The sequence below is a fragment of the Terrapene carolina genome, unplaced genomic scaffold (assembly GCF_002925995.2).
Source record: "Terrapene carolina triunguis isolate 2854851 unplaced genomic scaffold, T_m_triunguis-2.0 Scaffold58, whole genome shotgun sequence".
NCBI lineage: Eukaryota > Metazoa > Chordata > Testudines > Emydidae > Terrapene > Terrapene triunguis.
Window position 1 is genome coordinate 76699840 of NW_020664409.1, and position 16349 is coordinate 76716188.

The following is a 16349-nucleotide window of genomic DNA, read 5'->3' on the forward strand; positions in this document are numbered from 1 at the left end:
TGAAAGGTGTACTGCTAATTCTGCTTTTATCTTTGGTAAAGGTGCAGTTGTATATTTTGACAGCTATTTTGTTACTTAACGTGGAACATTTGTTACCTCTTCAGTCAGATATCAATATACTGCTTCACTGTAAATTAAATTCACTCTTATGTTCAATAATAGGGTGTTTAGCAGTCATTTGTCCAGTATGTAATAATTTCTCATTCCCATTAGGGAAACCCAGTAATCTTAAATTGCTGGAACAGATGTCCTTTGGCATTTCATTTTCACCATTGTTGTTCTATACCGTTGGAGAGCAACATGCTGCTTCTCTTGCTATATCTGTCTGTGTTATTTGGGATTCAATAATTTTCCACATCACTCCATATTAATTCTGTATCTGGAACTGATCCTGTTTTATGAGATTATACACAGAATTTAAGTTGAATAACTTGAATATGGTATTCACATATGGGAGAAAAGGGGTATAACATTTAGTAGTTAACAAAATTCCTACGCTGTAGAATGTCTACAAATTAGAAATGGTTCAGAGAAAACTTGTGGAACATGGGGTACCAGACCCAACACATTTCTGACAATTAGACCACGCACAAAATTCTTTAGTGAATAAGATTATTTTTTTTAGCTAGAAGCCTTATCATTCCAAAAGAGATTAAATTAACTTACACTGAGTCATTCTGCTCATGTATGCTTCATGCTCTGATTTGTAACGCTGGCTATATTCTCAAATACCCACACTTTTTGTCATTTTAGGACTTTAAATAAGCCATGTGTCAAGAGGGGTATTTTTGGAATTAGTCAAACAAGTCTCCTTTCTGTGTACATTATTAGAGTTCTTCCTCATTTTGTTCTCATTTGCGGAGAGCACATCCACTATACAGTGAGTTCTATTTTGAATCAAATCTATGTGAGACTGCAGATTCTGGGTATAATTTTGAAAATCCTGAAGTCCCATTTTCAAAAGAGATTTAGGCACCTAGGAGGAGTCTGAGATCTGGTCTGCACTACAGAGTTTTCTGGCATTGCTACATTGCTGAGGATTGTGCAAAAATCACACCTTCTAGCTGACATAGCTATGCTGGCAGAGCTCCCAGTATAGCCTCAGCTATGCTAACAGAAGAGTGCCTCTGTTGCCATAGGGTAGCTGGTGTAGCTATGCTGGCAGCAGAACACCTTCTGTTCACATATGTTGCATATGCACTAGTGTGCTCTACTGTAGTGTAAACAAGCCCTGCCTTTTATTGTGTTTCAATGAGATCTAGACAACTAAGTACCTAAGTCACTTAGTCTCCTAAGTCACTGAGGGTATGTCTACACGGCAGTTAAAAACCCATGGGTGGCCCATGTCATTTGACTCAGCTGGAGCCTGAGCTCAAATGTCTATACTGCAATTAAACAGCCTCTTAGCTTGAGCCCTACGAGCCTGAGTCAGCTGATATGGGCCAGCCATAGATCTCTAATTGCAGTGTAGATATACCCTTAGGCACTTTTGAAAAAGTTATTCTACAAATATTGAAATTCTGAGTCAGGTACATGTTGATAAGATCATACTCTTTTTTTTTTTTTTAAATTAAAAGTCTTATGATAGAGAGTTTTGGGTCAGTATTATAAATATATGAGATGTCTCTAGAACAAGAAACAGAAGTCTTGAAAACACAAGATTTGGTAGGAATGGGTGATTTTAACCACTCTGACATCTGTTGGAACAGTAAAATAGCAAAACATAAAATTTCCAAGAAGTTCTTGGAAGGTGCTGGGGACAACTTCTTGTTTCATACGGAGGAGGATGTAAGCAGACGGGAAGACCATTATAAACGTGATTATGACTAACAGGGAAGAATTGTTTATGGGGATGAAAAAAAATTATGGTGATTATGAATTGGTGAATATGACACATGTGTCCGACGAAGTGGGTATTCACCCACAAAAGCTCATGCTCCAATACGTCTGTTAGTCTGTAAGGTGCCACAGGACTCTTTGCTGCTTTTACAGATCCAGACTAACACGGCTACCCCTCTGATACATGAATTGATAGATTCTATGATCCTAAGGAAAGGAAGGAATGAGAGCAGCAGAATCAGAACAATGGACTTCAAAAAAGCAGATTTTAACAAATTCAGGACTGGTAGTTAAGGTCTCTTGGGAAGAAAATCTAAAGGAAAAAGGAGTTCAGAAAAGCTGGCAGTTTCTCAGAGGCAGTATTTAAGGCACAGCAGCAGAATATGTGGATGTAAAGAAAAAAATAGGAAGACTAGTATGAGGCCAATATGATTACACCAGGAGGTCTTTAATGAGCTGAAAATAGAAAAGGAATCCTACCAAAAGTGGAAACATGGGTAAACTGCTATGGATTAGTACAAAAGAATAGTGCAAGCATATAGGAACAAAATCAGAAAGGCTTAGACACAAAATGAATTGAACCTAACAAGGGACATGAAAGGCAATGTGAAAAGGTTCTTTAAATACATTAGGAGCAAGAGGTAGATAAAGAAGAGCGTACGTCCTCTACTTAGCAGGGAACGAGAGCTAATAATGGATGACATCAAGAAGGCTGAGGTGTTGAATACCTGTTTTGCCTCAATCTTCATTTGAAAGGTAAATTGTAACCAGATACCTACCATGATTGATATTAACAAAATGGGTAAGGAGCACAAACCAGAAGAGGGAAAGATCAGATTAAAGAATATTTAGATAAGTTAGATGTATTGAAGTTGATGATCTGACTAAATTCACCATAGGATATTTAAGGAACCAGCTGAGATAATCTTGGAGCCATTAGCAATCATCTTGGAGAATTTATGGAGGATGGGTGAGGTCTGAGAGGACTGGAGAAGGGCAAACATCCTTTAAGCAGCACCCAGGAAATTATATACTAGTCAGCCTAACTTCAATATGTGGAATTATTAACCAATCAATTTTTAAGCACCTAGAGGATAATAGGGTGATAAGGAAATAGCCAGCATGGTTTTGTTGAGAAAAAGTCATGCCAAGTCAGCCTAATTTCCTTCTTTGACTGGGTTGTTGGCCTTTTGCAGAGGTTCTCAAAGGGGGGTGGTGGTGGTGCGCCAAATGTATTTTGATGGGGGGATGAGAAGCTTTAGGGGAAAAAAACTTACTACGCACATTCAGAGCTGGGTGGCTGGAGAGCTGAGGGGCAGTGGGGGGCGGGCGTAAACTACTACAGACACAAAGAAGGGGGGGGGGGTGCAATCAAGTAAGTTTGAGAACCACTGGCCTACTGGATATGGCGGAAGCTGTAGATGTGCTATCATGATTTCAGTAAGACTTTCTGACATAATCCCACCTGAAATTCTCATAAGCAAACTAGGGAAATGCAGTCTAGATGAATTTACTATAAGAGTTGGTTACACAACTGACCGAAAGACCATACTCAGAGTAATTACCAATGGTTTGCTATTAAACTGGGAGGATGTATCTAGTGGAGTTCTTGAAGGGTTCTATCCTGTGTCTAGTACTATTCAACATTTTCATTAATGACTTAGATAATGAAGTGGAGAGTATGCTTATAAAATTTGCAGATTACACCAAACTGGGAGAAGTTGTAAGTACTTTGGAGGACAGGATTAGAATTTAAAATGACCGGGACAAATTGGAGAATTGGTTTGAAATCAACATGATGAAATTTAATAAAGATAGGTTCAAAATACTACACTTAGGAAGGAAAAATCAAATGCACGACTATAAAATGGGGACTAACTGGCTAGGCAGTAGTATTGCAGAAAAGGATCAAAAAATGATAAAAGGTTTAGAAAACCTGACCTCTGAGGAAAGGTTAAAAAAACTGGGAATGATTAATCTTGAGAAAAGAAGACAGAGAGGAGATCTGATAATTTTGCAAATATATTAAGGCTTTTATAAAGAGGAGAATGGTGATCATTTGTTCTCCTGATGGTAGGACAAGAAGTAATGGGCTTAATCTGCAGTAAAGGAGATTTAAGGTTAGATATTAGGAAAAGATTTCTAACTCTGAGGATAATTAAGTACTGGAATAGGCTTCCTAGGAAGGTTGTGGAATCCCTGTCACTGGAGGTGTTTAAGAACAGGTTGGACAAACACCTGTCAGGGATTGTCTAGCTATATTTGGCCCCGTTTCAGTAGGGCGGGAGGATGGACTAGGTCACCTCTCAAGGTCATCTTTCCAGCCCGACATTTCTATGAATCTATATACTGCTTAGAACAAAAAAAAGAAAAGAGCAGTACAGTAGATATCAATCTAGAGATGCCTCAACAGAGTGAAATTGGTAAAGCCCCAATCCCAAACATTTATGAATACTCTTTACTTCTCCTTAATTAAAAAATGCCCTTTCCTTGACAAGTTTTCTATAGTTTTCTTGCTTCTATGAATTACAATATAAGATATTTTCTAAAAATCGTAATGATGTAGTGACTTAAGTTTTCAAAAGGCTAAAGATAAAATGCATTGTTTTGTTTTAAAAAAATCAAAATATTTTAGAATTAACAAGCTTTAGTTTCAATTTTACAGTATTAGACAGGTCTGCTGGGATGTAGGAGGTCTAGTGAAGAATATTTACTCCATTAAAGGTATTAATAAACTATATGTTGTTGATAAAGTGGTAAAAATGTCAAGCAGAATTATGGATCTCCTTTTTGTGTGGTGTGCAATAGAAGTTAGATTACCTATCTGAAAGGTGAATTCTCTGAGATGACCTCTGTCTTCTGTTTTGATAAGCCTTTCTGTGTATTAATGCACAAACCCAAACATCAGAGGGGTAGCCGTGTTAGTCTGGATCTGTAAAAAGCAATAGAGAGTCCTGTGGCACCTTTAAGACTAGACATCTGTTAGTCTTAAAGGTGCCACAGGACTCTCTCTTGCTTTTTACAAACCCAAACAAGCATATATGTCTTTGATACTAGGCCTATTAGTTTGTAATCTCAAGATTCTTTCCTTATACAACTTTTGTTTTATTTGCTTTGTTTTGTTGGTAGGAGACATACTCGGAGATAGCTGGAATGCAGAGGTTTGGTGCCTTTTACATGGATTACTTGTACACAATGGAAAGCACCAGTGGCAAAGGTACGCCTTTTCTTTGTTTTGCCCTCTCTTGAAAAACAGAAAGCAAAGATTTTTTGACAGCCACCCGGGCCTTGACCAGCTGTCCTCTACCTTACCTTAGATTTATTTTTGCAGTTGCTTGTTGGAACCGACATGTTTGAGTTTTCTTAGATTCTTGGTATTCTAACTTGTTTTTTTCCTCATAGGTCAGTGTTTCCCAAACTTGGGACACCGCTTGTCTAGGGAAAGCCCCTGGCGGGCCGGGCCGGTTTGTTTACCTGCCACGTTCGCAGGTTCGGCCGATCGCGGCTCCCACTGGCCGCGGTTCGCTGCTCCAGGCCAATGGGAGCTGTGGGAAGCAGCGGCCAGTACGTCCCTCGGCCCGCGCCGCTTCCAGCAGCTCCCATTGGCCTGGAGCAGCGAACCGTGGCCAGTGGGAGCTGCGATCGGCTGGACCTGCGGACGGGGCAGGTAAACAAACCCGCCCGCCAGGGGCTTTCCCTACACAAGCGGAGTCCCAAGTTTGGGAAACACTGTCATAGGTGATTGGAAAGATATTTTTTATAATCAACAGCTAAACTTAAAGAAGTTTTCTATTAGTAGTACAATCTAGTAGTGTACTAGATTGAATTTTGTGTGAAGTGTCACATTTGAATGACTTTAAAAAAAAACAAAAATCTGATGCTGTAAAAAAAAATTGAGAAATAATTCTAGTTTTAGAATATATTTTCTGTGATTTCTTATTTTATATATAGATGATTTATATGACGAGATCTTTGTTTCTTAAGAGTTAATCTGTTTTTTGCTGCTCATTTTCTACTTGATGTCCTAGGGCCATATCATATTCCCCAGGAAACAATATTCAGAAGAAGGAAGTTACAACACCCAGATTACATGGCTAAGTGTGTAGACAACCCTACACATTTATTATTTTGGGATAGTGGGATTAGCAAATGCACAGAAGATGGTGGGTTTATAGTATTTTTAATTATGCAGTTTGAGGATTTATGGGAAATATTGGTTCAAACCATGTGTGTATATAGACTTCTGCACCAATTATCAGCCATTCTTGAGCTTTCTAATTTTGACAACGTGTCTGGCTCATTTAAAAGTTATCATGTTCCTCTGAGGATAGATAAAGCGACCCAAGGTTAGTTAATTCTTCAACATGTAGCATCTTTTTATATTATAATTTTTCTATAGGTAATTCAAGGTCATTTTCTCTGAGCGAATACCCTGTAGAGCTGCTATTCCATAGCTCCACCCCATTGGGTAACTGCTTCTTTCCCCACCTGCATTTAAGGACGAACAAATACTATTGCCATGGGGATTCTTTGGTGCCTACTTGGGGGCTTCTGACGAAGCAGATGTATATGTGCCTGCTCCAAATCAGCTGTTTTCTGTACATATGCTTACCTTTATGCTGTGGAACTCACAATTGTCTGTAAAAACAATTTTCACATATATGGAATAGTGATATCAGCTGGGGAATGGTGAACCGATGTACTATTAAAGAAAATATTTTGTTCTTATGCAAAGTCCTCAATTTAAAAAGACACTTAAGTTTAGTACCTCTAAAACTGGATATTTTTCTTCAGGTGTCCTGTGCATATTACCACTCTCAAGATGTTCTGAACTGGTGCAGTCTGACCCCTAGAGCTTTAACTAGCAGTAGTCATTAGGGTGCTCACGCTCCTCTCTCCCCCCTCAGAGACTGTCAAATGTTCCAAGGCAAGAGTATAAAAGGGGTGTGGCCCTCCAGCTATCTCTGTTCCTTTTAACTATGACCTGCTGAACCTTTTGTGTGGAGCTCAGGTATCCTCTTGTATCCATGATTAGTTAGTTAAAATCTTAATTGTTAGTAGCTATAGAGAGTTTAGTCCTATAGTTAGTAATAGTATAGATAGCTGTTGATGGAACCAAAAAAGAAACATGGTTTCAAAAGATATGTATCCTGTCCCGCGATGTTCCCAGCATCTGGTGCACATGCTGGGTGACTGTCATGTGTAGGGGAAGGGCACTCATCCGCCAAGTGCTCAATTTGCTCTACATTTACCTCGAGAGCAAAGAAAGAAAGAACAGATTACAAGCAATCCTATTGAAAATAGCCTTGGCTGCAAAGCCATCTGGAACTGGCAAGATGATCCATAGACTACCATCTGCCCTGGATGGTTCTGTGGGTAAAAAAGATGTCATCTTTGTTGGACTGTAAGGTCTGGTGATAAGGCCCAGAAAAAGAGGAAAGCCTCTGAGATGTTGGCTTCTATGTCTAAAGCCAATCCTCTTGATAATGATTTATCTACGCAGGCAGATGTCAGTAGTCAGTCCTCGACAGTGTCAACCTCTCTTAAGAGATCCAATCCGCGAGTGAAGGATTCCACTATGCACACTAAATATAAAGAACCATATACTGAGATGCAGCTGCATGGAAAAGTGAGCAAACTTTCTTCAGATCTGCTACCATCAGATCTGGATGGGCCAGTTCCAAAAAGAGACTTAAGGAGCTAGTGAAGCAAGGACATATTGTGACACCAGTGACTGATACTATGGCACCACAGTGCATAATTGTTCAGGTGCAGGTTTATAGATTGGATTTGACCTCAGAGCCGCCAGATATGGAGTCAGTTGTGTTATTGGAGCAAGGAGAAACCATACTCCAACAGTCTCAAATATGTCTGTCTCCAGAGGGGAAAGGATATGTAGAGGAGTGTGGGGGTTCTCCTCTTCCTTCAACTCCAAGGACATTTTCTGGATCCCTAGAAAAGAACTGTTCTCCAATTTCCCTTGTTCAACCACAATTATTGTTGTCTCCAATTTTGTTGGAACTGAGAGCAGTTTCATACTGGAGAAAGAATTTGATTTGTGGACAGGATCCACAGAAGGAGTATTACTGGTAAATTTGCAAAGCTGCTGGCTTCTTCACTATTTGCTGGTATGCGTGATTGTTCCTGGTACTTTTACTAAAGTCAGTTTTGCTAGCCTTGCACCAGAGATTTACCAAAATCTGGCTGTGCTCCCGTGATCATGAAGCAGTGCATTTTGGAAAAGGCTTGTTCTGTTCATTGCAAACGCAGAAGGCACTCTCATGTGTTTGCAGCTTGGTGATCAGAAGACAATGGAAGGGTCAGTGCTGACTCAGTGAGCTGCCGCTGATCATCAAGGGGTGGGGGTTGTTTCCGTTTTCTTTGGAGTCGATTGGGGATTCTTTGGATAGGGCATAGGAATTTGGCTCATGAAACTGAGAGATACTTTTGGCTACTCTCAGAACCTGAGTCAAGGGGGGTAGGGGTGGGTTGTGTCTACACTGCAAAGCATTAGAGCTCAAAACCTGGGTCACGGCTTGACTAGGGCTCACAGCCTGCAGCTCCACAAAGTCCTGGACCCCTGGGTCCAAGCCCTGGTTTAGCACAATTTGTGAGTAGACAGAAGGAGGGTTAGGCTTTAACGGGAGTCTGAGCCCGACCTTACACTTCAGTGTAGACATACCTGCAGAGGAAATTATATCTATGGAATCACTTAAGCAAGTATTAGTGTTCCCAAAGCCAATTAAAGTGAAAGACGACATAGTTTCTACAGGACAGCTTGACCATGGAAGTCAAGGATTACATTTCGGTGAGACGGGTGTCTGCAAGGGAAAGGTTTGGAAAACTCCAAAAAACCAAGATGAAACTCTAATCATCATTACCTTACCAGATTCCCCACTAACCAGTTCTCCAGTAGCACACAGTAATAAATGCTGTGCTGCAGGTTCTCATAAAACCACCTTCCTAGTCGTCACAGGCTGTCTCTATTTTTGTTTGGGTAAAAGTAAGTTTCCTGTTTGGGACCACTTTGGTCAGATGGATTTTGGAGTTTGATGTGCTATCAGTTATCCAGATACCATCAAGATATGATACTTATTGGAATGGACTAGGTTCTCATTGCTCATCCTTGACTCAGATTTTTCTTGTTTTTGTATGTTTGCTCTATTCTTTTGTGTGTTGTTAGAGAAATGGGCTGGGAGACAGTTTGATCCTGGTTCTAGTTTTGTGTGACCTTCAGCAAGCCATTTGATATTTCAACTCTATAAGGACACTATAAAAACTGCTGAATCACTGTAAAAAAAATCACTGAAAATGAAATGAGTCTGAATGGACCTTTCCTGAGTAAATATGCTCAGGAAAAGGTGAAGAAATCTTTAAATGAATAGTGTAAAAAAAGTTATAAAACCTAAATCACTAAAGTTAGAAGAATTTGGCTGAAGTATTTTACTATAAAATAGTTTTATAATAATGTAGTCACTACCATCTAATGGTTGTCCAGTGGCCTGTGCAATGAGTTGGTGGTTTCAATCCATTTCTTCCAAGTGCCTGTAACACAAGAACTACCATCACATTTAGCTCTAATTGGTATACTGATTGGTGGTCTCAGCACAGAGGCCAAAGATCAGTTGGAGATGGAGATTGAACAACCCTTTCATCCCTGGGGTGGTCCTTCAAAAAGTGGACTGAAGTACATTGGTGAGGAAGTTTGCAGTCCCTGGTGCAGGAACTGAGGCCACATTAGAGTTTATTGGGATTGGGGCTACAATGCCACACTGCAAAGATTTTGAGCAGCACAGCTATCCATAGGCAGCTGGTATCAGGCTTCTGTAATTTAGACAGTTTCCCGGGACTGCCTAAATTATCTGGGGATGTTTTTGGCTTCCAAAAGCATGGTATAAAGCCACCTTAGTGCTCCCTCCCCGAGTCTGCTCTTATATATTGCACAGCACAGAATCTCACCCTTAGTTTTCTCAACATGAAAAGGAATAAAAATTCTTAAATATAGATTAACTCTGTGTTAACAGAAGTGTTGCATTTACTTAATTATGTTTTCTGTGGAATTTTATTTTTTGATAATAAATCTGGGGTCATAAGAGCTGTATCAAAAAATAATTGACAAAATTAATATGTTGATATTCCCAATTGTCGTCATTCATTTTACTGACTGAAAAAAATACACTTTTATTTAGTTTCTGGAAATCAGCAAGACCTTTCTTCATCAAAGAGTGAAGATTTAGTAAATGTGCAGGAGATGTCTACAAAAAGCCTCATTGTAGGTCCACTTAATCTTCGACTGGATAGCAGTGCAGTACACAGGATTATGAAAATGATAGTTTGTGCTGTGGAACATGAATATGAGCCATATAACAAGCCCAAACCAGGTATGCTGCTTATTTAATTATGAATATGTTTTTTGTACAGACTAGATTCAGCACTGCTGAAAGGTGCAAACTGCAAATAGTGGAAGAGGGGATGCAGAGAGGAAATTTAATCTCTGCCTGTCTCTTCATGGGAGTCACACCAGCGAAGGCTAGGGGGAGGGTAAAATGAATCAGCGTATGCCCTGGCAGCCCTAGCTATGCCATTCTCTGGCCAGCACATACCACTTTTATGGCTATGCTGATTACCTACAAGTCCCGTGGTGGCTGGAGGCTTTGTATCATCACAACATCCACACTCCTAAGTGTACTTTCTCCTCTAAAGTCCCAGAAAATAAAAGGAAATCCTTAATGTAGGTTAATGTTTATGGAAATAATGGGATTAAATAGAAAAAGGGAATGGACACTAATTATGGCCAGCTATGAAGATTAACATTTTAGATAAAACAGAGAGCCTGTGTGTATTTTTCACTCTACAAGTGTGGATTTCCAAGTGAGGAAGATAATTCATTATTATTATATTTAGCATTAAGTAGAGCCTAATGTAAAAGGGATAATATTCCCAAATATAGAGAGATAAAGATAAAAAATTGCATCTTTTACTAATCCACAAAAAATACTGTACTAGACGCTGGAGAAAATATTTACAGGTAATTTTAGGCCTGTCAGCTGGACATCGATCCCAGGCAAGGTAATGGAGCGGCTGATAATGGGACTCGATTAATAAAGAACTAAAGGAGGGTAATGTAATTCAAATCAAATTAGCATGGGTATACGGAAAATAGATACTGTCAAACTAACTTGATAACTTTATCAACTAAAGCAAGATAATAGAGTTGATTTAATATACTTAAACTTTGGTAAGGTATTTGACTTGGTATTGCACAACATTTTGATTAAAAAAATTAGAAGGATATAAAATTAACACAGCACACCTTAAATAGATTAAAAACAGATAGATCTCAAAGTGTAACTGTGAGCGGGAATAGTCATCAAGTGGGTCTGTTTCCAAAGGGCCCTGCAGGAATCCGTTTTTGGCAGTATGCTGTTGAACATTTTTATGAATTACCTGAAAGAAAATGTAAAATCATCACTAATAAAATATGCAGATGACACAAAAATTGAGGAATAGTAAATAATGAAGAGGACAGATCACTGATTTAGAGTGATCTGAGTGGCTTGATAATATGGGTGCAAGCAAACAATATGTGTTTTAATATGGCTAAATGTAAATGTATACATCTCGGAACAAACAATGTAGGCCATATTTACAAGATAGGGGACTCTATCCTTGGAAGCAAAGACTCTGAAAAAGATTTGGGGGTTGTGATGGATAATCAGCTGAACATGATCTCCCAGTGCAATGCTGTGACCCAAGGAGGAATCTTGAGTAGGAGTAGATAAGTTATTTTACCTCCGTATTTGGCACTGGTGCGACCACGGCTGGAATACTTCGTTCTGTTCTGGTGCCCACAATTCAAGAAGGATATTGATAAATTGGAGTTGGGACAGAGAAGAGCCATGAGAATCTTTAAACGATTAGAAAACTTGCCTTATAGTGATAAACTGCGAGAGCTCAATAAGATCATAAGATAAGAATATAATCTATTTAGATTCACAAAGAGAAGGTGAATGGTGACTTAATTACAGTCTTTGAGTATCTATGTGGGGAACTAATGTTTAATAATGGGCTCTTCAAGCAGAGAAAGGTATAACTCGAACCAGTGGCTGGAAGTTGAAGCTACACAAATTCAGATGACAAATAATGAAAGGCATACATTTTTAATGGTGAGAGTAATTAACCATTGGAATAATTTACTAAGGGTTGTGATGGATTCTCTGGCAATTTTTAAACCAAGATTGGATGGTTTTCTGAAAGATATGCTCTATGAATTATTTTTGGGAAATTCTGTGACCTGTGTTATACAGGGAGTCAGGCTAGATGATCAAAATGGGCCTTTCTGGCCTTAGGATCTATGCATTTTAAGGTAATTCATTTACTTTTATTTTAATCATATGACAAATTTATTTGTGTAATCGTGATTGATTTTAGATATTGTGGAAGGAAATAGAACTATGCCAAACTCAGAAGAAATAGCATCTTTGGAGGAATACATTCCCACTCGACTCACAAGCTTTACCATTCTTAAGTGCACCATTACAATCTCTATGGCTGAATTCAATTTACTGGGCCATTTGCTGCCTATAATCATGGGACAGAAGGTAAGATATTTTTATCTACAGTAAATTTTATATATATTTGCTTAATTTGTGTGTATATAGGTGTATATTATATATATATGTGTGTGTGTGTGTAATATATATATATATATATATATATATATATATAAATTAAAAATACCTAAGCTTAAAGTACATTAAGGTTGCATATTCAAGCATTCATTGTCATGGTTACAGGATTAACTACATCTGTGTCCTCTTTTTTGGCTCTCTGAGTGCACTCCTTCAAGTCCTATGCCCATGCCTTTAGATTCTCCCTTTCTTAGACCAGGTCCTGGCTACAGTACTTTGTGTGTCAACCAATCTGACCCAGCAGGTCCAGATAGATTTAGAATCTGTGGTTCTTCCCTTCAGGAGTTTGTGACCTGTGGTGTGTACAGTAATCCAACAGCCTTCTCAAAACCCAAGTATGATTTATCATAACAGTAGGAACAAAGTATTTGAAAACAACCACCAGTCTACATGCATGTCTGTCTTACCGTTCCTTGATGGAAGTCTCAAGTGGCCTAGTTTCTTTAGACATGCAAATGGGTACCTGTTTCAGTCTGCTCTCCCAGAACAACTGCTGAACAGTCAACACCTCTCTCTATCGACAGTCCTTTTTAAAACTGCTATAGTACTTTGTTCTCTTCAGTTTCTGGCCATTGGCCTTGGTCATTAAAACTGGGTCTGCAAGTTGACTGAATCCAGGTGGTAGAATCCCCAAACCTAATAGTTTGGGTATTGTCTTTTACAACCCTGAAGTGTTTACTGTGGGTTGGCTTAGTTTGAGCCATAGTTTGCTTCCTGCTTGCTTTTCCTTACAGCCTATTATACCCCAATAACAGGGTCAACATACCGTATTCATAAATTATTACAGAGCAGCTCCACTTCTGTCAAATTCATATGCTAGGAAATGCCAGAATTAAGTTTACCTATGCAAACTTGTCTCCTTGTGCCATATGCATTATGATACAGTGTTTAATTACATGATCACATACTACTTTTTCCATGGAATTCCTGCCTCGTTCATTGCACAGGATGAGAAGGTATTAAGTGAACCGTGTTGCTGTGCGGTATTTCTTTTTATCCCAGTCCTTGAGTATGTGGTCTCATGACTGACTTACTACACACCATCCAATATTTACATTTAGTGTGAATTTTTCTTCACAAGATTTCTGTTGCACTCATCACCATAGTTTTTGGTTGCCTCATAAACATTAATTCATTTATCTTCATAACACCCCTGTGAAATGGGGGTGTAGCAGGGTATGATCCACTCCTGCTGCCTTGCACCACAGAAACCTGCACAGAGTCCATTGGTTGAGTATCCACACTGTGCTGTTTATATTCTCTCCACCAACACCTTTATATTTTTGTGCAACAATACTATTTACACAGTCCCTTGTATTCTCATCCCTCTCTCAAAGCTCAAAGAAAAGAAAAGGTTGCCCTTCCCTGAGATGTCTCTGACTCTGGGTTTAGCTAGCCCAGCTTCTCTCTCATGCACTTCCTTCCTATGCCTTTTTTATCAGTCCTCAGCTGATGGGTTAATTAATCTTTTAGCTCACCTAGTCTTCTGTCCTAATTAGAAAATTACATTTAATTCCCCAATCAGACCTCTCTGGGGAAACTAATTTGTACCAGAATGATGGGAGTGCTGACTCACCTGCTAGCTGCCAGCACTTTGTAACAGGGGGTAATAACACTTCCTTATTTTACAGATAGAGAACTGAAGTGCAGAGAGATTTAGGCCAAAATTAATTAGTCGGCTCACAAATTTTTGGGTGTCTCAATAAGTGGGTGCCCAACCTGAGATAATTAGGGCCTGATTTTTTTCAGAGCTGCCGAGCAGTTGGGAGTTATGAGTGTGCAGAAGTGAAAATCAGACTGTAGGTGTGTCAGATCATACACAGAGAAAATGAAGAACAGTTTGTGGCTACGTATGAAAATTCTGGTTTAAATGACTTCCCTAACATCATACAGAAAGTCTGTGCCAGGGATAGGGATGGAACCCTGTGCTCACAGGTTTCATTCAGCACTTTAATCACAAAAACATCTTTTCTCTTCCTGCAGGCCCCTTCCTCATTCATTTTACATTTTAAAAACATTGTCAGCCAACGAGGCAGGCATATTCTCAACCACAGCCTTGTTGATTACACATCCTGTCTGTGTGGTACCCTGTGTACTGAATGAGACAAGAAATTTTGCGGTAATATAATTAAAGATCGTTTCATAAGACATAAACAGAAGGAGGCATGCAGCGTTAATTCTGTCAATTTCTAGCTTTCGAGTGCTTGATTTTGCAACCTTACAATGTTCGTTTAACATTATGTGTGTTATGCATGTATGGAATTTCCTAGGTGTTTTTCAGGAAGAAAACTGAAAGGAATCAAAGAAATTCTAGCATGTGCAACTGTTATTACTCCCCGCAAGCATTGTCAGCAGGAATTAAACCCTGGAACTTGAGGTTCACTACGCAGACCTCTTCCATTTGAGCTGAAGGAATAAACAGCAGTAATAGACTGTTATTCTCCATGTAGGGGACCAGTGGGGATGGGAAACATGAGCAGGGAGGTGACTGTATGCCAGAGTGGTGGAGAGAGAAAGATCAGATGAGGAGCTGGAGTGGGGGAACTGGGACTTGCTGTGCAAGGAGCTGGGGGGTGGGAACTCGGTAGGGTTGGGTAAGGTGACTAACCTGGCAGTAAAGGGGAGACTGGGTGCTGGGAGAAGAAACCTTGAGGAGTTGAAATTGGGACAGGTTACGTGAGGGAGAATGGGACCAGTACAAGGAACTGGGGTGCCAAAGAGTCAAGACAAGGACAGGTTGAGAGAGTTTTGGGCAGAAGAGTCTGTACCCAATAGAGCAACCTCTCCTTCAGAGTCAGAAACGGAACCCAAGATTACTGAGTCTCACCATTCCTGTGCTGTCAACAAATATCTGTGAAATCCGCTGAAAACTTGTTTCATCTCCCGCTAGTGCTGGTCCGCATAGAGAATGGCAACATATTACTGCTATTGGTTATATAGTTATGTCAAGTTGCAGAGGTCTGTGTGGTGGATCTAAAGTTTCAAACCCTGCTGATGACCCATGTGGGTTTCAATATAATTCCATATGGTAGAATGCTGTTTTTTCAGTTTCTTTCCTATGACGATGCACACAAAAATACCCGTTAAAAGTATGCTATTTAGGTTTTGGTCTGTATAGGTTTCATACCACACTCATCACTATGATATCTGAGCGCCTTCCAGTAGTGCATTTAAACCACATGCATACATATGTCACACATTGTTTGTTCTCTCATCTTCTCCCCATAGGGAGAAACATGCAGTGGAGTGTCCTGTTTTGGTGGTGGTTTATTTTAATTTTAATTTCATTTTCTTTTTTGTACAAGTGGAACTGTTTCTGTGTGTTTATAATAGAGAAGGCAAGGTTAAGGAAGTGTGCTTTGCCTTTGGAGTGGAAAGTGGTAAAGTTTGTGATGGCAAGTAGTAAACCATCTGCTGCAGATTTGTAATGGAATTTTTTTTACCAAAAATCATGGCGTAGTCACTGTAAATATAGTAAAAGTCCTGAGTTTCATGATTTTTTATTTAAAAAAAAAAATGCTTTGGCAAATGAGGAGGAGCAGCGTTGGTGGAGAAGGCGGTTGAGGGCAACAGGTGGGGCCTGGAGGAGGAGCCTTCTCTGCATTCACCCCTCAGCAGTGGCTCCTGTGGCTCCTGTCCCATGGGGCTGGACCCAGTTCTCCACTCTGGGTGTTGTGACCAGCACACGGGGTCACAGCACTGCTCAGGTTTGAACCAACTGCCCCTCTGACATGAAGAACTTGTTGCGCATATATCCGCAGCTACATTTAGCTTTGCAGTGATCTGGCTAGTGAAACAGCATAGGGGCTGAGGCAAAGG

General features: G+C 39.7%; 1 protein-coding gene across 1 annotated transcript in view; it reads left to right on the forward strand.

Annotated features, from left to right (window-relative positions):
* VPS13B (vacuolar protein sorting 13 homolog B) overlaps positions 1 to 16349 on the forward strand; it is a 953533-nt gene that overhangs the window by 171634 nt on the left and 765550 nt on the right. Inside the window, exons 11-13 of the mRNA XM_026663381.1 lie at positions 4969 to 5056; positions 10029 to 10220; positions 12271 to 12440. Of these exons, the coding sequence (XP_026519166.1) occupies positions 4969 to 5056; positions 10029 to 10220; positions 12271 to 12440 (450 nt within the window). The remainder of the gene's footprint in view (positions 1 to 4968; positions 5057 to 10028; positions 10221 to 12270; positions 12441 to 16349) is intronic.